A 25,769-nucleotide genomic window follows, 5' to 3' on the forward strand; every position below is an offset into this window, starting at 1 on the left:
TGCTCGAGCGGAATCGGGGGGAGGGAGGCTGGCCCTACCGAATTTCAGTAATTATTACTGGGCGGCTAACATAGCCATGATAAGGAAGTGGGTGGTGGAGGCAGGGTCGGTTTGGGAGCAGATGGAGGCAGCTTCACGTAGGGGCACCTGTCTGGGGGCATTGATAATGGCACCTCTGCTGTTCCCGCCGGCGAGGTACTCCATCAACCCCATGGTGCTGGCAGCCTTGAGAATTTGGGGTCAGTGGAGGAGGCTAGTTGGAGCAGTGGGAGCATCGGTCTGGTCCCCAATATGTGACAATCACCGGTTTGCCCCAGGGAGCTAGGATGGGGGGGAAGGGGGGAGGGGGGGGGGGGGGTGAGTATGGCAAAGGGCAGGAATTGGGAGGACGGGGGACCTGTTCTTAGAGGGAAGCTGGCTGAGCTTGAGGGCATTGGAGGAGAAGTTTGGGCTGGCAAGGGGGAACCAATTTAAATATTTACAGGTGCGGGACTTTCTGGGCAGGCAGGTATTATCCTTCCCAATCCTACCACCAAGGGGGATCCAGGATAGGGTAGTGTCTCCAGGACGGGTGGGAGAGGAGAGTGCCTCGGACATCTACAAAGAACTCATGGAGGCAGAGGAGACGCAGACCAAGGAGCGGAAGTGTAAGTGGGAGGAGCATGGTGGTGAGATGGAGGATGGCTTATGGGCAGACGCGTTGAGCAGAATCAACACGACTGCAACATGCGCCAGGCTCAGCTTGATCCAATTCAAGGTGGTCCACCAGGCCCACATGACAGTGGTCCGGATGAGTAGATTCTTTGGGGTAGAAGACAGGTGTGCAAAATGTGCAGGAGGATCAGCAAAACATGTTCACATGTTCTGGGCGTGTCCAAAACTTCAGGGACACTGGCAGGGATTTGCGGACGTCATGTCCAGAGTTTTGAAAACAAGGGTGGCAATGAGTCCAGAGGTGGTGATTTTTGGGGTGTCGGAAGACCCGGGAATCCAGGAGGAGAAAGAGGCAGATGTTCTGGCCTTTGCTTCCCTGGTAGCCCGGAGACGGATACCGATAGCTTGGAGGGACTCAAAGCCCCCGAAGTCGGAGACCTGGCTGACTGACATGGCAAGCTTTCTCAGCCTAGAGAAGATCAAGTTCGCTTTGAGGGGGTCACTGTTAGGGTTCGCCCGGAGGTGGCAACCATTCATCGACTTCGTCACGGAGAATTAATCGTCAGCCGGGGGGGTACAGTAGTGTAGAATAGGCGGGTCTTGGCAGGATGGGAGTCGGTGATTGCACTATGTTTCTTGTTCTTTGTACTATTGATTTTTTATACTGTTGTTGTTTGTAATGCCAAAAATACCTAATTAAAATTGTCTATTAAAAAAAAAGAAAATCTCCTGCAGGTTATCATTTCCAGCCTACCTCAGCTGATGACAGTACTCGACCATACTGAGCACCACTTGGAGGAAGCACCATGGGTGGTAAGGGTGCAGAATATACTCTGGGTGGGGGACTTCAATGTTCATCACCAAGCGTAGCTTGGTAGCACCACTAAAGACCGAGCTTGTTGGATCCTAAAAAACATAGCTGCAAGACAGGGGTCTGCAAAACTGGTGACAACATAACCAACATAATGGAAAAACATATTGTGACCTCATCATCACCAACCGGTCAGCTACAGATGCACCAGTCTATGACCATCATACAGTCCTTATGGAGGCACGTTCCATTTTCACACTGAGGGTAGCCTCCATCGTGTGGTGTGGCACTACCACCATACTAAATGGGATAGATAGCAAACAGATCTAGCAACTCAGCCTGGGCACCTTGAGGCGCTCTGGGCCACTGACAGCAGCAGAATTGTACTGTAACCCCATGGTCTGGTATATCCCTCATTCTGCCAAGACCCTCAAGCCCAAGGGAGCAACCCTGGTTCAATGAAGAGAGCAGGGGGAATGCCAGGAGTAGCTCCAGGTGAAGCTACAACATAAGCCTACTTTGTGTCAAATAGCACAAGCGGCAAGTGACAGGCTAAGTGATTCCCCAATCAACCGATCAGATCAAAGCGCTGCAGACCTGCCATATCCAGTTGAGAATGGTGGTGAACAATTAAACTCACTGGAGGAGGCTCCACATATATCCTATCCTCAAATGATGGAGGAGCCCAGCACTTTAGTGCAAAAGACAATGCTGAAGTCTTCACAATAATCATCAGCCAGAAGTGCAGAGTGGATTGGATGATCCATCTCGGTCTCCTCCAGAGATCCCCAGCATCATAGCTGCCAGTGTTCAGCCAATTCGGTTCTCTCCACATGACATCAAGGAAAAGCTGACGGCATTGGAGACTGCCCTGACAATATTCCGGCAATAGTACTGAAGACATGCTCCAGAACTTGCTGCGCTCCGAGCCAAACTGTTCCAGTACAACTACAACACTGGAATTTACCCGGCAATGTAGAAGATGGACATAGGGGAGGGAGATGGGGTTGTTGTTTTGTTTGGGAGATTTGGGGTGGGGGGGGGCTGCTGACAAGGGTGTGGTTGATGTGGCGCAGCTGAAAAGGGAGTGATTTTGGTGGACATCCAAGGGTGGGTTGGGACGGTCACTTGACACAGGCCAGCCCAAAAAGGGATATGGTTGATCAGTAAGGAGGGGGACGGGGAGCCCCGAATCAGACTGGTCACGTGGAACGTGAGGGGGCTGAATGGGCCGGTCAAATGGTCACCCATGTTCGTGCACCTGAGACGTTTGAAGGCGGGTGTGGCCTTTATGCAGGAGATGCATTTGAAGCTAGGGGACCAGACAAGATTGAGGAAAGGATGTGTGGGGCAGGTGTTCAACTCAGGACGCAACATAAAGATGAGGGGGTTGGAGTGCTGGCGTTCGAGGTAGGGAGCATTGTGGCAGATGCGGGTGGGGGTCATGATGGTGAACTGGAAGCTGGAGGGGTAGCAGATAGTCCTGGTAAATCTTTGTGCCCCAAATTGGGATGATGTAGACTGCATGATGCAGGTGCTGGGACTGGACTCGCACCAGATGATCATTTGGGGTGGGTGGGGGGAATTTTAATATTGTCTTAGTGCCAAGCTTCGACCAGTCGAAGAGGGTGGGGGTCCGGGGGGGGGGGGGGGGGGGATGTTGGGAGGTCATGGCTGAAGGAATTTTCATATTTTTTCCCATGCGCACCAGGTGTCCTCCCGGATTTATTTTTTTGTGGTGGATAGGGCGTTGTTGTTTTTTTTATTTAGCGTATCCAATTATTTTTTTCCAATAAAGGGGCAATTCAGCATGGCCAATTCACCTAACCTGCACATCTTTGGGTTGTGGGGGTGAAACCCACGCAGGCACGGGGAGAATGTGCAAACTCCACACGGACAGTGACCCAGGGCCGGGATTCGAACTTGGGTCCTCAGCGCCGTAGGCAGCAATGCTAACCACTGTGCCACCGTGCTGCCCGATAGGGCATTGTTGACGAGTTTGGTCGGCAATCGTGGACTTTGATTACGTGCCACGCTGGGTGGATATGGGGGGGGGGGGGGGGGGGGGGGGGGGGGGGGGGGGGGGGGGGGGGGGGGGGGGGGGGGGGGGGGGGGGGGGGGGGGGGGGGGGGGGCGCCACAGGGAGATGGTACAACGGGCAGAGATGGCAAGGCTGGTAGAGGAGATTCTGAGGGTGGACAGAGGTATTCGGAGGCCCCGGAGGCAGGGTTGTTGAAGGAGAGGGAGAGGCAGAGGCTCCAGATGGAGTTTGGATTAGTATCCACGGGGAAGGAGGTGGGGGAGCTGCAGAGGGCCAGGGAGGCATTATATGAGTATGGCCAGAAGGAGAGTAGGATGCTGGCCCACTAGCTGAGGAAGCGGCGAGGGAGATTGGCAGAGTTAGGACGAGACGGGAAGGGTGGGAGTGAAAGAAGCATTTGAGGCTTTTTGCAGGAGATTTGAGGCTTTTTACAGGAGATTGTATGAGTCGGAGTTCCCGGCCAGGGGGAGGGTGGGGTGCGTGGCAGTTCCTGGATGGGCTGGGCTCAGTGCCGTGAGGCAGCAGCGCTAATCACTGCACCACCGTGCTGTCCCTTGATACATGGTTTGATTTCAGCATCAAGTGACAGATTGCGAAGCCCAGCTATATGACGCTATCAATAACCTTCTAAAATGTAACATTGTTGCCATATCACCATTAATCGGCATGACATTCTGGATCTTGACATCCGTCTTCCTGATGCTGATGGGCAACCAAATTTTTCCAGGTGTGTGAGAAACTGCCCATTTGCCACTAAAAGTGTTCCTCGGAATGGAATGCTTGTTTGGTACCGTCCACCCAGAGCACATCTCTAAGTAGAACATGATGAATTTGGTCTTGGATTTGAGGCAGGCAAGGCTGAACAGCTTTTTGTCAATTCTGGTAGGCAAGTCAACATCCACTGCAGATCAAATGAAGGCAGAAAACGGAAGAATATGCCATGGAGATAAAAGCAAATCACTGCGGATGCTGGAATCTGAAACCAAAGAGAAAATGCTGGAAAATCTCAGCAGGTCTGGCAGCATCTGTAGAGAGAGAAAAGAGCTAACGTTTCAAGTCTTTGTTAAAGCAATGGAGTACTGTTGCAATGGAGTACTGACTACAAATGTTACCCCCATCACAGCTGATCGTAACAAGCATTTTGTCATATAAAGAGGAGAATATTAGGCATTAATGTCACACCTCAGCATGTCTCAATGGGCATCATGGTTAGTTGCTGTTAAAGTGAAGCTGCTATGTCGGCAAATGCATTACTCCACTGGAAACAAAAGTTCAAACAAATACAAACTGCTGCAAAAAACAAAAAGCTATGAAGATACTGCTGACTTCATTAACCAGTTTTAAAAAGCCTTTTATAGGCCGAATACATTTCCATTCTGGTAACCAATATCATGACACATCCTCAAATTCAGAAATGAAATGGAATGAGGAGTAAAAAGTAGAGAACAGAATAAGTGGTTGAAGTCAAGACGGTTATCTGTCAATAATGTATCTACTGATTTTGTTTTCTTTTATAAAACTAGCAATGGTAGATTCAAGAGTGCATATGAAGAGGGTAATAGTGTACGCAGATGGCGAGACTGGAAATGTGATTCTGGTGCAGGAACATTGGAATTGATAACATCAGACATTTTCAAGCTCAAAGAACACAGTTGTAGAGCACTTCGCCTATCTTCCAACATAATGTTATTAGACTGGTGCACAAAATCTGGCAAAGTACTTTGTGCTTTTAACAAACATCCAAAAAGTTAATTCTCTCTCAAAACAATCAATCAGACTATAAATCATAGTAATATCTCATTTATCCTAATATTTGGCACCACAATCTGGTCAATGACAAAGGCTACAAAGAAACCTGACACTTTAATATCAACACTCTTGAGAAATAATCAAGATTAGCTGGAAAGATAAAGTGCTAAAGACAGTTGGGAGAAAAAACACAAAGCATATTGACAATAAGCCAAATTGCAGCCGAGATGACTAGATCAACCTCTCAGGAATTGAAAATTCCAAACCAGGAGATTGAGCAGTCAAACTGAAAAGGTAAGTATGCAAGGCCAAAAAGACTACAGAAAAGACTTTCTGCAACTGAAAAGCAACTGTGATGATGAGCATCAGTTAGCAAATACTCCAGCTGCAGAAGAGACTGATGCTGTTTGGATCCATATGCAGAACAGAGTCATTCTGTTCATGCAATCAAGCAAGACAGAGATAAAAATAAAAACCCTCCAATAAAATGTTACTGCCACTCCATTTGTCAAAGAAAGGGAATAGAGATTGAATTGATGTATCCTTTCATATGCTCAGGACACGGCCTAGTCACCTCCAAATAGTACTATGATATTTTAAATCCACACAACAGTTAACACAAAGTTTCAGTTTAACAATTCATCCAAAAGATGGCACCTCCAACAATACCAGTCCTCAGCCAATTTGATTCATTCCAAAGACCTTCCCTCCATCTTAAGATCAGACGTGGACATGTTCACTGGTGGTTTCACAATGTTCAGCACCATTCGCAACTCCTCAGATGCTGAAGCAGGCTATGAACATATGCAGCAACACCTGGACAATATTAAGACTTGGGCTGATTTGTGCCACAGCAAGAGAACTGAACCTCTGCCATCAACATCCTGGGGGCTACCATTGAACAGTAACTTAACTGGACCAGTCATATAAATAGTGTGGCTGCAAGAGCAGATGGGAATTGTGCAGCAACTAATTCCCCAAAACCTGTTCACCATCTCGAAGGCACAAGTTAGGAGTGTCGTGGAATGCTCTCCATTTACATGGACAAGTGAAGCTCCAACAACACTCGAGCTCAATACCATCCAATTGATCAGCATCCCATCCACGACATTCACTTGCTTCACCACCATCTCGGCATGGCAGCATATATTCCTGTTCCTTCACTGTTACTGGGTTAAAATTCTGAAACTATCTCCCTAACAGCACGGTGGGTTAAGTACACCCATGACTGCAGTGGTTCACCTTCGAGGGCAATTAGGGATGAACAAATATTGACCTTGCCAGCAATGCTAACATCACAAAAATGTATTAAAAAATATTGCTCATGCTCACAACTGCACTGTCAGCCAAGATTCTGCCCCATAGTAGGGCTTGAACCCAGAAGTTTATAGTAGATGGGAGACACTGCTAACTCAGCCAAGCATACAGTTCAAAGTATAAAAGTGCATCTTTTTTTTTTTTAAGTTTTTATTCAAGTTTTTCTTCAACAAAATTTTACACAACCAATAACAAAAAAAGAGGAAAATTTAACAGGTGGTTATATTCCATTTACAAATGATGTGGAGATACCGGCGTTGGACTGGGGTGAGCACAGTAAGAAGTCTTACAACACCAGGTTAAAGTCCAACAGGTTTGTTTCAAACACGAGCTTTCGGAGCGCAGCTCCTTCCTCAGGTGAATGGAGAGGTATGATCCAGAAACATTTATATAGACAAAGTCAGAGATGCCGGACAATGCTTGGAATGCGAGCATTTGCAGGTAATCAAATCATTACAGATCCAGAGAGAGGGATAATCACAGGTTAAAGAGGTGTGAATTGTCTCAAGCCAGAACAGTTGGTGGAATTTTGCAAGTCCAGGCCAGATGGTAGGGGGTGGATGTAATGCGACATGAATCCAAGATCCCGGCATCTCTGACTTTGTCTATATAAATGTTTCTGGATCATACCTCTCCATTCACCTGAGGAAGGAGCTGCGCTCCGAAAGCTCGTGTTTGAAACAAACCTGTTGAACTTTAACCTTGCGTTGTAAGACTTTACTGTCCATTTACAAAAGAGTATACATTCCATATCCACCTATCTCCGACATCTCAAATATCGCTATCTCCGGACTCGGCTTTACCCGAGCGTCCAAGACCTTGGACATAGCCTTTGCAAAGCCCTGCCAGACTTCCTCTGCGCGGGCGGGAATGCCACCACCTGTTTCTTCAGAAAACGCAGACTTAGAGGTATCTAAAGGCATTCCCTGGAGGCAGACTAAATTTCTCCTCTAGCGCCTTCAGGCTAGGAAAAGTCCCATCTATAAACAGGTCCCCCATCCTTTCGGTACCCGCCCTATGCCAACTGTGAAACCCCTCCGTTTATCTGCCCGGAATAAATCTATGATACGCCATATCGGTGTCCAGACTGAGGGCCCCTTCCTCCCTCCTGAGCCTTCTCCACTGACCCCCAGATCCTTAGTGCCGCCATCATCACCGGCATTGTAGTGTACCGTGCTGGCGAGAACGGCAGCGGGTGCCGTTATCAGTGCCCTATGCTGGTATGCTCGCATGACGCCGTGTCCTAGCTGCTTCCATGCCGCCATTACCCATTTCCTAATCATCGCTATATTAGCCTCCCAGTAATAAATGCAGAGGTTTGGCAGCGCCAGCCCTCCTCCCTCTAGGCTGCGCTCGAAGAACAGCCTTTTAACTCGCGGGGTCTTGTTTGCCCACACAAATCCCGTGATAATCCTGTTCACCTGCTTGAAGGAGGATTTGGGGATGAAGATGGGAAGGCACTGGAAGACGAACAGAAAGCTGGGAAGGACCGTCATTTTCACGGACTGCAACCCTACCCGCCAGGGAAAGCGGGAGCATGTCCCACCTTTTGAAGTCTCCCTCCATCTGCTCTACCAGCCGAGATAGGTTGAGCTTGCGTAGGTTGAGCTCATATGTAGGGCATCCCAATTCCTAGCCACCTGTATACCCAGGGACAGAAAGCTCCTCTCCAATCTGTTGAGCAGGAGCTCCCCCAGTCTCTCCTCCTGGCCCCTCGCATGCATCACAAATAGCTCACTTTTCCCCACGTTCAACTTGTACCCCGAGAAACTCCCGAAGTCCTTTAGGATCCGCAAGACCTCCCCCATCCCCTCTAACGGGTTCGAAATATACAGGAGCAGGTCGTCTGCGTAGAGCGAAACACCATGCCCCTCCCCCTTCCCGAACCAGCCCCCTCCAGTTTCTTGACATCTTCAGCCCCATGGCCAACGGGTCAATTGCCCAGGCAAATAGCAGCGGGGACAGGAGGTATCCCTGCCTCGTCCCTCGGTGCAGCTGGAAATACTCCGACCTCAGTCGGTTCATGGACACACTTGCTACGGGGGCCTGGTACAGTAATTTGACCCACCCTATGTCTTCCTCACCAAATTCAATCTACTTAACGCTTCCCACAGGTACTCCCACTCCACCCGATCAAAGGCTTTCTCCGCATCCATTGCAGCCACACTTCTGCGTCCCCTCCTTCGGAGGGCATCATAATAATGTTTAGGAGCCTCCGCACGTTCGTGTTTAATTGCCTGCCCTTGACGAACCCTGTCTGATCCTCGTCAATCACCCCCGGGACACAGTCCTCTATTCTGGTGGCCAAGAACTTAGCCAGCAGTTTGGTATCTACATTTAGGAGCGATATCGGCCTGTAGGACCCACACTGCAATGGATCCTTGTCCCGCTCAAGGATGAGCGAGATCGAAGCCCATGACATCGACGGGGGGAGGGTTCCCCTGTCCTTGGCCTAGTTAAAGGTTCTTAGCAGGAGTGGGCTCAGCAGCTCAGAGAATTTCTTGTAGAATTCTACAGGGTAACCGTCCGGTCCGGGGGCCGTGCCCAACTGCATATTCTCCAAGCCCCTAACTATCTCCTCCAACTCAATCGGGGCCCCCAATCCCTCCACCAGCTCCTCGTCTACCCTTGGGAACCTCAAATCGGTCCATAAATTGCTTCATTCCCTTCCCTCCCCTCCAGGGGCTCTGACTCATACAGCTTGCAGTAGAACTCGTTGAGGACTTTGTGGATCTCTTCCGGGCTCAGGACAATGTTACCCCCCCTTATCCTTAACTCCTCCAATTTCCATGGCTGCCTCCCTCCTTCGAAGTTGGTGCGCCAGCATCATACTTGCTATCTCCCCATACTCATATACTGCCCCTTTCACCTCCCTCAGCTGTGCCTCTGCTTTCCCTGTGGTCAGCAGGTCAAACTCCAGCACTCCTTTAGCAGCCCCTCCTCGGGGGTCTCCGCGTACCCCCTGTCTACCCTGAGTATCTCTCCCACCTATCCTTCTTCTCTCGGTGGGACCGGATAGAGATTAACTCCCCTCTAATAACTGGCTTCAAGGCCTCCCAGACGGTAGTCACCGTTACCTCTCCCATATTGTTTGTTGTCACATAGTTCTGGATACTCCTAATCTGCCCACAGACCTCCTCATCCGCCAACAATCCCACGTCCAATCTCCAGAGAGGGCGCTCCGCCCCCAGTCTCAAGTCCGCCCAGTGCGGTGCATGGTCCAAGACCGCAATGGCCGAGTACTCTACCCCCTCCACCCCTGGGATTAGCACCCTGCTCAACACGAAAAAAATCAATCCGAGAGCACACTTTATGCAAGTAGGAGAAGAAAGAACTCCTTCGCCCTTGGCCGAGCGAATCTCCAAGGATCCACTCCCCCCATCTGGTCCATGAAACCCCTCAGGGCCTTGGCCGCTGCCGGCCTCCTCCCCGAACTGGACTTAGACCAGTCCAGAACTGTGTTGAAGTCCCCCCCCATTATTCAATTGTTTGACTCCAAGTCCAGTATTTTACTCAGCATGCGCTTCATGAATTCCGCGTCATCCCAATTCGGGGCATATAAGTTCACTAGCACCACCCGGACCCCCTGTAGCTTACCATTCACCATAATGTACCTGCCCCCTTTGTCCGCCACAATACTTCCCACCTCAAATGCCACCCGTTTGTTTACCAGGATTACAACACCCCCCCCCCCCCCCCCCCCCCCCCCCCCCCCCCCCCCGGTCTTTGCGTCCAACCCCGAGTGGAACACCTGGCCCACCCATCCCTTCCTCAGTCTAGTTTGGTCAGCAAGTTTCAAGATCGTCTCCTGTAGCATGGCTACGTCTGCCTTTAACCCTTAACCCTTTAAGTGCGAGAACACGCGTGCCCTTTTGACCGGTCTGTTTAGGCCTCTTACATCCCACGTGATCAGCCTGGGCGGGGGGTGTTGACACACACCAACACCACCACCCCCCACCCGACTAGCCATCCCCCTTTTTCGCCCAGCCACGTGCCCCGCGTCCCCCGCTCACTCTAACCCTCCCGTCGGAGGCTCTCCGTCCCGACTCTCCGTCTGTTCCTGAAAGTTGGCTCCCCTTCAGCCAGCAAACAAGCACCCCCCCCCCCCCCCCAGTTAACACCAACTCTCCCCCCATTGCACTTCCGTAAGTCAGATGACCCATGCTGACCACAGCCACACCCGCCTCTACCTCCAATCCTACTGTTGTCTCCTTCTTCGGGCCCCCAATCTTCCCTCCCCTACAGGGTGAGAGAGAGAGAGAGCCACCCCATTCTTCCCATGTAACAAGACAAAAAAAAAACAAAAGGAAAAAAAATGAGAAAAGGAACAAACTGCGGGCGTAGCCCAAAACAACGAATGACCCCCCCCCACCTGGCGAGCTGCCCTAACTGACAGGCCCATCTCCCCCTTCTGCAGCCTGGCTCCGCGAAAGCAGAGAGCTGGCAAAGGACCCAGAGAGCAAAAACCATGAACGGGACAAACCAACGTAACATAGTCAATTCCAGCCGTCTCCCCAGCCCCCATACAACTTACACTCTGCTTCTAATCTTACATTCGGACAGCACCCGGTTACATCTCTTCACCCGGGCGTTCCAACAATGTGCAGCTGCCCATTAGCTCAAGTCCAGCTTATCATTCTTAATGAATGTCCACGCCTCGTCCGGCGTATCAAAGTAGTGGTGCCGGCCTTGGTACGTGACCCACAGCCTCGCCGGATGTCGCGGCCCGAACTTCACCCCTTTGTGGAGGCCGTCTTGGCCCGGTTGAATTCCGCACGTCTCTCAGCCAGATCTGCTCCCCAGTTAATGGTAAATTTGAAATCTCACAGTTCTTCCATTTACTACTTCACTCCTTCTTTGCCCACCGCAGAACATGTTCCTTGTCTGTGAAGCGGTAGAATCTTATCACCATAGCCCTCGGCGGTCCGTTCGCCCTAGGCTTCCTCGCCAGGACTCTGTGCCCCCAGCGCCCATCAGCAACCCCAGCATCTCAGTCACAAATGCGCTCGCATCCGACCCCTCCGCAACTTCAGGGAGGCCCAGGATTCGCAGGTTCTGCCTCCTCGACCTATTTTCAAGGTCTTCCAGTTTCTCCTGCCATCTTTAATGCAGGTCCTCGTGCGCCTCCACCCTGACCGCCAGGCCCAAGATCTAATCCTCACTTTCAGAGACCTTTTTTTCCACCTCTTTGATCGCCTTCTCCTGCATCTTCTGAGTCTCCACCATCCTTTCCATGGAAGCCTTCATAGGGGCCAGCATCTCCATCTTGAGCTCTGTGAAGCAGCTTCTCAGGAACTCCTGCTGCTCCCGCGACCACTGTGCCCACACCTCCTGGTTTTGCGCCTGTTCCTCGTTTCACCGATCCAGCCTTCTTTACTGCCCCACTCCACACAGCGCGGGTGGGGGAGCCTCACCAGCATTTACTGCCCCACCGGGGATCGCCGCCAAAGTGCTGCTAAAGGTCTGTTAACGGGCCAAATGTCCGATCTCGGCAGGAGCTGCCGAATGTGCAACCTAGGGCATGGCCGCAACCGGAAGTCATAAAAGTACATCTTATAGCACTTCCCTACAGTACTTCTATTTTCCTTTTTTTTTTAAATTGTGACCATTATTTCCTGACAATAATGTTTTTATCATTTGCTGAATGAATACTTTGTGATATCTGTGACCTGAAAAAATTCAGCTGTTAACCACCATGACCAACAAAAACACCTTTATGGTATTTTCACAAAACCTAATCATAAATAGTCAGCAACAATGGTTCAAGAATTATCAGCAGTTTATGACATCATGCAAATCCATTTGATAAAATTACTTTTTTGATCCCTTATAAATCGAGGAATGCAGAATGACCAATTGGCACAGAAAATCAGCAGAAATGTCATTGCACTTCATGCAGAAATTCAGCTAGGGGCGAGAACATCAATATAGCAACTTTAAAAAAATAGCAGAAAGGGTTTGGAATAAAACACTATTGAAATTACTTCTAGTGCGAATATTTAAGAAATGCTCTTTACTTCCATAATGCAAGTTCCTAATCTGTCATATGATAATGTTTTTCTTATGCAAGTTTGAGTTAATTTGTGATTACCAAGGTAAAGGGTGTTAACTCTATGATACTAAACACGCTCAGTCCACAACATGCATCCAGAAGAGAGATAATTGCTGCTGGCTAAACAACAAAACTTTTTATTTTGCCCTCAATATTTTTTAGTACCTGCCTCAACGGTATCACAGAGAATTTTGCCACACAGAAACAGGCCATTCCATTCTTGCAGCTTATTTTTCCTGAATTCCTTAATATATTTACTAGTGATCACCAGATATTATGGCCACTAGTTTTAGACTCTCCACAAGTGGAAACATCATCTTTGTATCGACTCTTTCTTCATAATTTTCGAGACCTCTATCAGGTCGTCACTTCTCTCTCAGTCTTCTCTTTTCTAGATCAAAAAGCTCCAGCTGTTCAATCTCAGCTGCACTGGAATAGATCCAGTGTGGTTGTCATCCACTTCTCACACATGCTTATGGCTTAACTAAATACAGGCAGACTTTTTTTTTTAAATAATTTTTATTGGAAATTTTTGAAAAATATATATCAACAAAACAATAATAAACACCCCCGGCACCCGTAACAACGCATATAACAACCCCCCCCCCCCCCACCCCAATAAACAACAGAATAAATTAACAATAAGCAAATTAACTTAAACACTATCCCCCTAAACCCCCCCCCCCCCCCCTTTCGGGTTGCTGCTGCTGCTGACCTAGTACCTTATCGTTGAGCCAGAAAGTTGAGGAAAGGCTGCCACCTCCTAAAGAACCCTTGTACCGACCCCCTCAGGGCGAACTTAACACTCTCCAACTTAACGAACCCCGCCATGTCATTAATCCAGGTCTCCACCCTCGGAGGTCTTGCATCTTTCTACTGCAGCAAGATCCTCCGCCGGGCTACTAGGGACGCAAAGGCCAAGACATCGGCCTCTTTCGCCTCCTGTACTCGCGGCTCCACCCGAATCCCAAATATCGCGAGTGCCCAGCCTGGCTTGACCCTGGATCCCACCACCCTCGACACCGTCCTCGCCACCCCCTTCTAGAACTCCTCCAGTGCCGGGCATGCCCAGAACATATGGGCATGGTTCGCTGGACTCCCCGAACACCTGACGCACCTGTCTTCGCCCCCAAAGAACCTACTCATCCTAGATCCGGACATGTGGGCCCGGTGCAGCACCATGAACTGGATGAGACTAAGCCTCGCACATGAAGAGGAGGAGTTCACCCTCTCCAGGGCATCCGCCCATGTCCCCTCCTCAATCTGCTCCTCCAGCTCCACCTCCCACTTAGTCTTCAGCTCCTCTACCGACGCCCCCCCCCCCCCCACCTCCTGCATTACCTGGTAGAGGTCAGACACCTTCCCATCCACGACCCACACCCCCGAAAGCACCCTATCCCTTACCCCCGCGGGGGCAGCACAGGGAACCCCTCCACCTGTTGCGACCTTGACCTGAAGGTACCTGAACATATTCCCCGGGGGGAGCTCAAACTTCTCCTCCAGTTCACCAAGGCTCACAAACCTCCCGTCAATAAACATGGCTCCCAACTTCCTAATGCCCGCCCTGTGCCACCCCAGGAACCCGCCATCCATGTTCCCTGGGACAAACCGGTGGTTCCCCCGCAGCGGGGCCTCCACCGAGCCCCCCACTTCCCCCTGTGTCGCCTCCACTGCCCCCAAATTTTGAGGGTGGCCGCCACCACCGGGCTGGTGGTGTACCTCGTTGGCGGGAGCGGCAACGGAGCCGTTACCAGTGCCTTCAGGCTCGTGCCTCCGCAGGACGCCATCTCCATCCTTTTCCATGCTGCCCCCTCCCCCTCCATTGCCCACTTGCGTACCATTGAGACATTAGCCGCCCAATAGTACCCAGAGAGGCTGGGCAGCGCCAGCCCCCCTCTATCCCTGCCCCGCTCCAAAAAGACCCTCCTTACCCTCGGAGTCCTATGCGCCCAAACAAATCCCAGAATGCTGCTGTTCACCCTCCTAAAAAAGGCCCTCGGAACAAAAATGGGGAGGCACTGAAACAAAAACAAAAACCTCGGGAGCACCATCATTTTAACGGACTGTACTCTACCCGCCAACGACAGCATGTCCCACCTTTTAAATTCCTCCTCCATCTGCTCCACCAACCTAGTAAAAATGAGCTTGTGCAGAGTCCCCCAGCTCCTAGCCATCTAAAACTCCTCACTGCCCTCTTTAGCGGGAGCCTACCAATCCCCTCCTCCTGATCTCCCGGGTGTACGACAAACAGCTCACCCTTGCCCAGATTCAATTTATATCCCGAGAAACTCCCAAACTCAGCAAGAATCTCCATCACCTGCGGCATTCCCCCCACCGGGTCTGCTACATACAACAGCAAGTCGTCCGCATACAGCGACACTCGGTGCTCCTCCCCACCTCGCACCAAACCCCTCCACCTCCTCGACTCCCTGAGAGCCATGGCAAGAGGCTCTATTGCCAGCGCAAAAAGCAAGGGGGACAGGGGCACCCCTGCCTCGTCCCACGGTGGAGCCTGAAGTACTCGGACCTCCTCCCATTTGTCGCTACACTCGCCATCGGAGCCTCGTACAGCAACCTCACCCATTTAATAAACCCCACCCCAAACCTCTCCAACACCTGCTCGCCTTCTCTCCATGCTCATAGACTGCTCCCTGCGCCTTCCTCCACTGTGTCTCCGCCTTTCTGGTGGTCAATAAATCAAACTTGGCCAGCAAGCTACGCCGTTCCCCCAGCAATCCCTCCTCTGGGGCCTCCGCGTACCTCCTGTTGACCGGGTGGAGTGGGAACATCTATGGGAGGTGCTCGGACGGTTTGGGTTCGGGGAGGGATTGGTGGATTGGATCAAATTATTATATCAGGCCCCGAGGGCCAGCGTCAGGACCAACAGAGAAGTGTCGGAGTACTTTAGGTTGTACCGAGGGACCAGGCAGGGATGCCCGCTCTCCCCGCTGCTGTTTGCGCTGGCCATAGAGCCGCTGGCGATTGCGCTGAGAGCCGCAGAGGGTTGGAAGGGGATGGTGAGGGGCGGGGTTGAAAACAGGGTTTCACTTTATGCAGACGACCTGCTCCTGTACGTGTCGGACCCAGTGGCCGGGATGGGAACTATACTGGGAATGCTGAGGGAGTTCGGCCAGTTCTCAGGATACAAATTAAATACGGTCAAGAGTGAAATGTTTGTGGTACAGGCAAGGGGCCAGGAGAACAGATTGAGAGGGCTACCGTTTAGGTTAGTTGAGGAAAATTTCCGGTATTTGGGAATCCAGGTGGCACGAGACTGGGGCAGGCTGCATAAGTTAAATTTGGCCAGGGTGGTGGAGCAAATGAAGGGAGAGTTTTGGAGATGGGATGCACTCCCGCTGTCGCTGGCAGGGAGGGTGCAGACTGTAAAGATGACAATCCTCCCTCGATTTTTGTTTATTTTTCAGTGCCTCCCAATCTTTATCCCACAGTCCTTCTTCAAAAGAGTTAACGGGCTGATCATGAGCTTTGTCTGGGCGGGAAAGTCTCCGCAGGTGAAGAAGGCGATGTTGGAGAGGAACCGCAGCGAGGGAGGGCTGGCTTTGCCGAGTCTGGTCAATTATTACTGGGCGGCCAACATCGCTATGATAAGGAAGTGGATGGTGGGTACGGGGTCTATTTGGGAGCGGGTGGAGGCGGCTTCGTGCAGGGGCTCCAGTTTGGAAGCCCTGGTCACGGCTCCTCTACCGCTGCCGCCGGCCAAGTACACCACCAGCCCGGTAGTGGTGGCGACCCTGCGGATATGGGGCCAGTGGAGGAGGCATGTGGGGGAGATGGGGGCGTCTGTCTGGGCGCCAATCTGCGACAACCATCGGTTTGCCCCCGGCAGTATGGATGGGGGGTTCCGAGTATGGCGGCGAGCAGGGGCGGGAAGGGTGGGTGATATGTTCCTGGAAGGGAGCTTCGCGAGTTTGAGGAGCTTGGAGGAGAAATTTGGGTTGGTAAGGGGAAATGATTTTAGATACCTACAGTTGCGGGACTTTGTTCGTAGACAGGTCCCATCTTTCCCGCGCCTCCCGCCAATGGGGATCCTAGACAGAATAGTCTCTGGGAGGGACGAAGGGGAGGGTAGAGTCTCGGGTATTTATAAGGTGCCCATGAGGGAGGAAGGGTCCCAGACAGAGGAACTGAAACTTAAATGGGAGGAGGAGCTAGGCGGGGAAATGGAGGATGGGCTGTGGGCAGAGGCCCTGAGTAGGGTAAACTCGACCGCGACATGTGCTAGGCTCGGGCTGATCCAATTTAAGGTCGTTCACCGGGCCCATATGACGGTGGCTCGGATGAGCAAATTTTTCGGGATAGAGGACAAATGCGCTAGGCGCGCGGGAGGACCAGCGAACCATGTGCACATGTTTTGGGTATGCCCTGAGCTGAGGGGGTACTGGGAGGGATTTGCGGGGGTCATGTCCCAGGTGCTAAAAACAAGGGTGGTGATGAGTCCAGGGGTGGCAATTTTTGGGGTTTCGGAAGACCCGGGCGTCCAGGGGGAGAAAACGGCCGATGTGCTGGCCTTTGCTTCCCAGATAGCCCGGCGACGAATATTATTGGCGTGGAGGGACTCAAAGCCCCCGAAGACTGAGTGGTGGTTTGCGGACATGTCAAGTTTCCTGGGGATGGAAAAAATTAAGTTCGCCTTGAGGGGATCTGTGCAGGGGTTCACCCGGAGGTGGCAACCATTTATTGACTTCTTTGCGGGAGAGTGAGCGTCAGCAGGGGGGTTGGGGGGGGGGGGTAGAGTAGAGTAGAGTAGGAGGGAAAATATGGCGGGTAGTACGGGTGGGAGGGGAGCGGGCTTGTGCAATACGGTACGATGGAAGTATTGAAAGTACGTGGATGTTTGCACATTTTTGCCTTTTTTGCTTCCTTTCTGATGATGTCTGTAACTGTTTATAAAGCCAAAAACTACCTCAATAAAATTGTTTATTAAAAAAAAAGATAGGGAAGGGTTTAATCCATCAATCTGGCCTAGATCTGGTCCAAATACCAGAATTGAACGGGCAATATGTTTACCCACAGTACCAGTCCATTAGAAGGCACTTTGATAGATCTAACACAATTAAAAGGAGCATTGATCAGCTAATAAAATCAAAATCCATAGTTCAGCAGTACATTATTTTTGGTTATCTTCAAATCAGATTGAAGTTACATCTCAATGCACTGAAGTAACATTTAACTTTGATGGGGAAATATTTCCAATATTCAAACTATGTCCAAGTTTTACTTCTAAAAAAACATACTTTTTAAGGTTTCATAGAACTTGCAATATCCTGTACTGACCATTTCCTGACTTTTTAAGCAGTTTCTCCAGTGACATCGAGACTTAGCAATGAAGGTAGTAAAATGTTCACCAAAAATCAATCCACCTAACCTGCACATCTTTGGACTGTGGGAGGAAACCGGAGCACCCGGAGCAGACCCACACACACACGGGGAGAACGTGCAGACTCCACACAGACAGTGACCCAAGCCGGGAATCGAACCTTGTGCGCAGCTTATTTGAAGAAGTATGTTCTTGCTCTAGAGGGGGTGCAGAGAAGGTTTACCAGACTGATTCCTGGGGTGGCAGGACTGATGTACGAGGAGAGTTGGTCAGGACTGTATTCGCTGGAGTTCAGAAGAACGAGGGGGGAATCGCACAGAAACCTAAAAATTCTAACAGGATGAGACAGGATAAATGCAAGAACGATGTTCCCTAATGGCAGGGGTGTCCAAAACTTGGGATCATAGTCAAAGGATACGGGGTAGACCATTTAGACAGAGATGAAGAGAAATTTCTTCACCCAGAGAGTAGTCAGCCAGTGGAATTCACTACCACAGAAAGTAATTGAGGCCAAAACATGTTTTCAAGAAGCAATTTGATATAGCACTTGGCGCGAAGGGAATCAAGTTATTGAATTGGATGATCATAATGAATGATCACCCACTGCACCACCTTGCTGCCCCCTTGTTTCAAATGTTTTAAATAAGAGAGTGATGTGTAGATAGAGGTGAGGTTGCAACCTAACTTAAGGTCATACTAAAAGTCAGAATCTTCATTTTTGCACTTAAAAGATAGAGAATACATAAGCATGGAGGTAATGCTAAATTCGTACATCATCTTAGTTGGCGGATGGTGTACAGCGTTGTCAATTGCCCAATTGAAAAAGGTGCAGCGTTGATTTAATGGGATGCTGTCAAGAATTAAAAAGGAACAGATGTAAAGACTGAAAAAGTCAGGGGGGGGGGGAAAGAGAGAGAGAGAGAGAGGTGTTTGTAGGAAACGGTAGTTTGGATAAGGTTGTGGCAGTGAAAAAGGAGAGATTAGAGAACTTCACACACCAGGACCCACTTCCACACAATCTCTATGTACTGGGCCACCCATCTGGTGGGCTTGCAGCACTGACTGGCAAGAGCAGAGCAATGTGGAGCTGTCCATCATACACACAAAAGGTATACACGTCTGACATCTAATACTGTATCAGAAGAAATTTTGTCCAACTAACCATGGAGAAAACTGAAACCATTGTCCTGGGTCCTTGTGAAAAACTTGGTTCCTTAGCCACCAACTGCATCCCTCTTCCTGCCAAGCACCCAACTCTGAACCAGACTTCTCACAACCATGGTGAAAGTCTTTGACCAGAGATGAGCTTCTGACCACATATCCGTGGCATAATTAAAACTGTCCATTTCCATAATATCGCCCAATTCCGCCCCTACCACTACATCTGTCGTTACCACTACATCTGTTGCCTTTAGACAAGACACGCCTTTGGACAGCTCCCATGTTACACCCTCCATAAACTTGAGGTTGTTCAAAACTCGGATGCCATGAACTAATTCACACCAAAGCCCATTCATTTATCATCCCTGTGCTCGTTGGCCCACACTGGCTGCTGGTTAAGCAGCGCCTCAATTTGAAAACGCTCATCCTGGTTTTCAAATCCCTCTATGGTTACGCCCTTCTCTTTCTCTGTAATCACCTGAGGCCTGAGGTAACTGCCCTTCTCCTATTCTCTTGAGCATCCAGATTTTAAAATCGTTCCACCACTGGTAATCTACTCTTCAGCTGCCAAGACCTGGAGCTCTGAAATTCCTTCCCTACACCTCTCTGCTTCTAGTCATCTCTATCCTCCTGTAAGGCACTCCTTAAACGCTCTTTCTCATCTACCACAATATCCCCTTTCTCAGTTACCTAAATATTCACTATGTTGCTTGGTGTCAAGTTGAGTGATAAAACTCCTGTGAAGCAACGTGTGACATTTTACTATGTTAAAGACACTATATAAATGCTAGTTCCTGTTTTTCTCCACTATCACCCAGCTACATGGGACTGCATTCTCCTAATATAATTCATTATTTAATCATAACTTGAGAATCACTAATGACTTCTCTTGCCAATCATGCACATTTACCACTGGTTGTAATTCCCTCCCTAAACCTCGCTCTCTACCTTGCTTTTCTCCTTTTAGATACGCCTTAATACCCATCTCTTCGACAAAGCTTTTGGTCATCTGCTCTAATACCTCATGTTGCCAGGAGTCATATTTTATTTTATAACACCGTTCAATTTTTTTAAGATATTTTTATGCTATATTCACTATATAAATACAAGTTGTCTTCTTCAAATTTATGAAGTTATGGTCAAATTAGTGTTAGATTCCCTCTACTACTCCGAGAAAGCAATTAGGATCATGAAAGAATTTATGGATTTTGCTCAGAAGGTGGTCCACAGCAGAGATTTTCAAATTGTAGTCACCCTTTGTGTAAATTTCTTCTCACCTATTTATGTACCTGTGGGCAATACACAATACTTATTTTCCAAGAACCAATTAAAAATACCAACTTCACATACCTAGGGAAATCAGCTCTGATTCTATAGAGAGTATATATGCGTGTGCCAAGAGCAACACCAGGCAAACCTTAAAAATTAGGCATTAACCTACTGAAGCTGCATTACAAGGGTACTTGCATGCTCAACACCAAATGTAGCAGGCTGCAATCCACAGATTAGAGAAAAGCTCTATAAACCCTACCACATCCAGTTGAGAATGGTGGTGGACAATCAGGCAACGAATGGGAGGAGGTAGCTCCATGAACATCCCATCTTCAAGCATGGAGGAGACCTGCATACAATTGCAAGAGATAAGGCTGAAGTATTTGCATGCGTCTTCAACCAAAAGTGCGGAGTGGATGATCTAATTTAATCTTTTCTTAAAATCCTTCTACTATTATAGATGCTAAAACCCAATAAGGAATGGTCGAGTACACCGATTAAGGCAAAAACAATGGTGCGAATAACATCTAGACTAGATCTGAGTATCAGAAGTAGCTGCCCCTAGCTAAACAATTCTAGTACATCTATCACACTGTCATCTATCAATAACATAAGAAATGTTCCAAGTATGTTCTATCCATTACAATAATGGATTAAAATGAATAGAGATTACTCTGCAGTTGGTAAACTGCTTTCTGAGGTTGTCCAGTAGCTGCAATGGCCACTTTGTAGCTGATCAAATCTTAAATGGCAGCTTTAACTGGTGTAAATATTTCAGGATCTTCAAAGGACAGAATTTGTTGATTTCTGTGAAGGGAATTGGGAAGCAAAAGTTGTCAAGAAGTAATTCCATTCTTAGTGAGCGCAAAGCATGGACTTCCTAGTCAGTTGCTTATACAATGACAGCAATTAAATATTTAGAAAGATCAGAGATAACTGCACAAAAGTTTCAGTTTTACTTTAAAATTTTAAAAATGGTCACTGTCTGTGTGGAGTTTGCACATTCTCCCAGTGTCTGCATGGGTCTCACCCCCCACAACCCAAAGATGTGCATGGTGGGTGGATTGGCCACATTCAATTGCCTCTTAATTGGACAAAATAATTGGGTAGTCTAAATTTATTTTAAAAATGGTGCGCTTGGCAATTCAAGGGGCCCTAGCGTGGGCCCTATCTGAGTCAACATTTCTCCTCCTCACTTTCCTTCTTTAAGCCTTCTCTGAACAAGCTTGCAGTCAGTCCTCCTAATATCTTCTTTGCCAAGGATCAATTTTATATCTGATTACCCTCCTCTGAAGCACCATGGGACTTTGTCTAATGTTAAAGGTGGTATATAAATGCAAGTTGCTGTTATCATATTTTATAATTGCCAAAGTCCTTGTTACCCCAGAACAATATTGAAATTTCCTTCCTCACTGAACAGAAGCTAAAGCAAAATGCAGAAAGTACAAACAAAACAAACAACTTAACGTATATCGCTCACTATATCTGCATTTTTCCAGAGTACAAAAAAAGGTGATTCCTAATGCAAGGAGCGACCCCTTCTTTGTATTTTACTGATGACTGCTGAAACTTTACAAGACTTGGTGCATTCGTAACACACTGCCAACAAGCATGACAGGGATTTTACCAAACTATATATACAGGCTCCATCAGGGGCATGCAATATTTTTAAATATACCACACCTGTTCTCCCCCTGACTCCATTACTGTCAACCTTGCCCATCCTCATCAACATACAACACAATCTCAGTAGTTTCAAAGGTCATTTCACCATCTACAAAGCATAAATCACAGGTGTGATGGAACTCTCCCACTTGCTTGAAGGACAACAGTTCCAACAACATTTAAGAAGCTGGATACTATCCAAGAGAAAGCAGCTTGCTTCAGTGACACCCCACCCACTACCTTAAACATTCATGCCTTCCACCACTGGTGCACACTGGCAGCGGTCCGATTGTCTGCAAGATCACCGATTCTCAAAATTGTTACAGCACAGAAAGCCATTCAACCCATGTCTGAATCAATTCCCCTAATGAGCAATCCACCTACTGCCATTCCCACACCTCCGCCCCATCACCTTGCACGTTCTTCCTTTTTAGATAACAGTCTTATTCTTTCTTGAATGCTTTGATTGAACAAATTCATCCCAACAGAACCTCCAAAAGTACATCACTCCCTCAGTATTACGTTGGAGTGTCAGCCTAGATTTTTTTTTGTCTCAAATCTTTGGATTGGGGCTTGAACCTTACAACCTTCTGACTCAAGGATAAGAATGCTATGAACTGAATACAGCTGACACATCAAAGACAAACTGCAACAAATTACCACAGTCCGTTTGACAGTACCTGCCAAACTCATGACATCTACCACCTAAAAGACAAGGGCAGCACGTGCAGAGGAACACCACCATTGCCCAAAGACTTATACTGTCCTGCCTTAGATATACTGGGGCTGGTTTAGCACAGGGCTAAATCGCTGGTTTTGAAAGCAGACTAATGCAGGCCAGCAGCACGGTTCAATTCCCGTACCAGCCTCCCCGAACAGGCGCCAGAATGTGGTGACTAGGGGCTTTTCACAGTAACTTCATTTGAAGCCTACTTGTGACAATAAGCGATTTTCATTTTCATATATATCACCATTCCTTCCTTCTTGTTGGATTGGAATTCCAGAACTTCTTTCCCAACAGCACCACGAGAGCAGCTACACCACAGAGACAGTGGTTGGAAAGACACCTCAGCATTATCTTCTCAACGGCAATTAGGGGCATGCTATAAATGCCTTGAGCCTTGCCAGCAACCCTCAAGTCCAGTGAAGATATATATTTTTTAAACGCTCAAATGCTAACATAAGGGGGGAAAAAACTCCACAAAATTCTATCCATTTGTTTACAACTTGGATCTGCAGCTTCAACCATCAGGAAATCACTGGAATCATACAAATATAAATAAAACATTAGAGTCCATACATAACGTGAAATAATCAACATCAGTTGAAGTTAAAACCTCGGGTGGGGGTGGAGACGGGCAATGTGCTCAGAATAATTCAAATTTAAGTAGGTTTCATCCGCCGGACCTCTCGCCATTGCTACAATCTTGTTTACTCCTACACATGCACAACGTGTGCAAAATGATCACAGTAAATGACTAATCACATTAGCATTGTATTCTTGGTTGCCACGTCTAGTGACAAATGAGAGAATAAACCAGCGTTACGGGTATGACATCTACCAGCTTTGGGTGGATGTTTTTTAAAAATTTGCAAATTAGAACATTGAGTTCGGGGGGGGGGGGGGGGGGGGGAAGGGAAGAGACTTGGGACTAGAATACTTTGACCCCTGCAAAATACCACAGGCCTACATCAGCCGTGCTACTAACAGGCGACAATAGATCAACCCTCCGCTCTTCCCACCAGTTGAGAGTTGCTGTAAACAAACAGGGCCGAGACAGAGAGCAGGAGCCGGGCTGTGTGTGTGCTGGAGGGGCACGGGTGTGTATGTTTACTCCAACACCAGGCTCCATCAGCGGCCTAGGCTGAGGGACTCTCCCCAGTGACAGGTAAGGAAAACTTGGAAGGGAGAATAAAAAAAACATACCGTCAATCTCAGCACTTCTCGGCGGTTGGTCAGGCTCGAAAACACGTGTCACCTGTACATAGCCCAGCACTTGTTTAGTCGGCCGGGAAAGGGGGGCTCAGGGGGTAGCTTCAGTCCAGCCGTTTAAAGAGAGCATTCCGGACATCTCACCGACTGCCCCTCCTCCCGCTCCGTTTCTTCCCCGCGCGCACGTTCCCCGCCCTCTCAAATCCCCGGCCCAGAACCCACTCACAGCTCGAGCCGTTGATTTGAACACCAACCGCACTCCGCTGCGCGAGGGTGGAGGGCGAACCGAGAGACAACCCAACTTCGTGCCGGTGAGTCGCGCCTGAGTGACGGCGGCGAGCGCCCAATCGGCACGCGCCCTGGCGGGGGCGGGAGCGCCGTCGCCATCGGCGATTGGAGGGTGGGCAAAGCTCGCTCCAATCCAGAGCAGGAACGGGCGCGCGCAGCTGTGCCAGCAGGTTGCTGTGACCGGAGGCTGCCTGGCTCACGCGCACTGGCTCGCGCACGCGCGCCGCCCTGCGAGCGGCTTGTTTTGAATTGAGCTGCTAGTGGGCGTCTGCCATTCGCCCTAGAGGAGGGAACAGGAGAGGAGAGGATCCCTTCTTGCGCTTAGGGTGAATTGCAATTATTTTCCACATCTGATTCACTCCCAAAGCTTTATTTTAATGTTTTTTTTTAAAACTACCGTGCTCAACAACGTCTTTTAATTTTTGCTGTCCAGGTTAAGTTCCTTCTGAGAGAGCAGAATATTAATTTACAATTGGTCAGATCTCTGAAGAGTTTCAACATATTTGAGTTACAACAATGATGTGGGGCAATCAATAATCGTCATCTGCATAAAGTTTGTTATGTGATGCCACGCTACTTTGTTTTGGGAAGAGTTTTTTTGACATTTCAGTTAGGAAGTGTGTGATTGTAATCCTGTTGGTTACGTGATGAAGTGACAAATATTAAAGATGGGTAAATGGACGTGAAGCACATGGACACAGAAAAGCTTTGACAAAGTAACATGTTGAAAGCTTTTGACAAAGGCTTAAAAGGAATGGAATGAGGGGGTGACCTTACCTCGACTAGGAGACAGATAAATGACTGTTGAATTTTGTGTGTGCCTGTATTAGGGGGTATACAGCAGTACCTGTATTACAGGTTCGCCGGTAGCCCCTGCCGGCTAGCTCCGCCCACAGGGAGCTGTATAAATATGTATGAGTTCTCCTGAGCTGCCATTCTACCAGCTGTAGTCGGAGGATAAACATCTAACTGTAATAAAGCCTCTCTTGTACCGATTCGAGTCTTTAAGTGCAATTGACAGCGCATCAATTTATTACAGTTAGATTTTCCGCATCATGGACATCAGGATAAAACCAGATCGCTTGCAGCTGGATCCGCAATCGCCAAAAGCCAGAAAAGACTTTAATCACTGGCTGGCTTGCTTCGAGGCCTATATCAACTCAGCGAATCCCGAACCGATGGAAGCTCAGAAAATTCAACTTCTCTACTCAAGGTTGAGCTCCAGCGTGTTCCCGCTGATACAGGACGTGCTGAATTACGCAGGCGCCATGGAACTCCTTAAAGAAAATTAGGTCCAGAAGACAAACACTCTGTTTGCAAGGCATGTACTCGCCACTCGCGTACAACTACCTGGTGAGTCGATTGAAGACTTCTGGCGGGCTCTTATCCCTCTAGTACGGGACTGTGACTGTCAGGCCATCACGGCCACGGAACATTCCAATCTCCTCATACGTGATGCATTCGTGACGGGGATTGCATTGGACCCCA

At 48.9% G+C, this 25,769-nt stretch overlaps 1 protein-coding gene across 5 annotated transcripts in view; it reads right to left on the bottom strand.

Annotated features, from left to right (window-relative positions):
* mapkap1 (MAPK associated protein 1) overlaps window positions 1–24,292 on the bottom strand; it is a 371,223-nt gene extending 346,931 nt beyond the window's left edge. For 2 of the 5 annotated variants that reach the window (XM_038782195.1, XM_038782198.1), the window contains exons 1-2: window positions 23,988–24,292; window positions 20,655–20,744 (exon numbers count right to left, since the gene is read on the bottom strand). In XM_038782195.1, coding sequence (XP_038638123.1) covers window positions 20,655–20,735 — 81 coding nt within the window. In that variant the 5' untranslated portion in view covers window positions 20,736–20,744; window positions 23,988–24,292. The remainder of the gene's footprint in view (window positions 1–20,654; window positions 20,745–23,987) is intronic. The other 3 variants (XM_038782197.1, XM_038782196.1, XM_038782200.1) reach the window with 3 other exon arrangements.
* Between the last annotated feature and the right edge of the window lie 1,477 nt (window positions 24,293–25,769).

The sequence above is a fragment of the Scyliorhinus canicula genome, chromosome 21 (genome assembly GCF_902713615.1).
Source record: "Scyliorhinus canicula chromosome 21, sScyCan1.1, whole genome shotgun sequence".
Taxonomy (NCBI): Eukaryota; Metazoa; Chordata; class Chondrichthyes; order Carcharhiniformes; family Scyliorhinidae; genus Scyliorhinus; species Scyliorhinus canicula.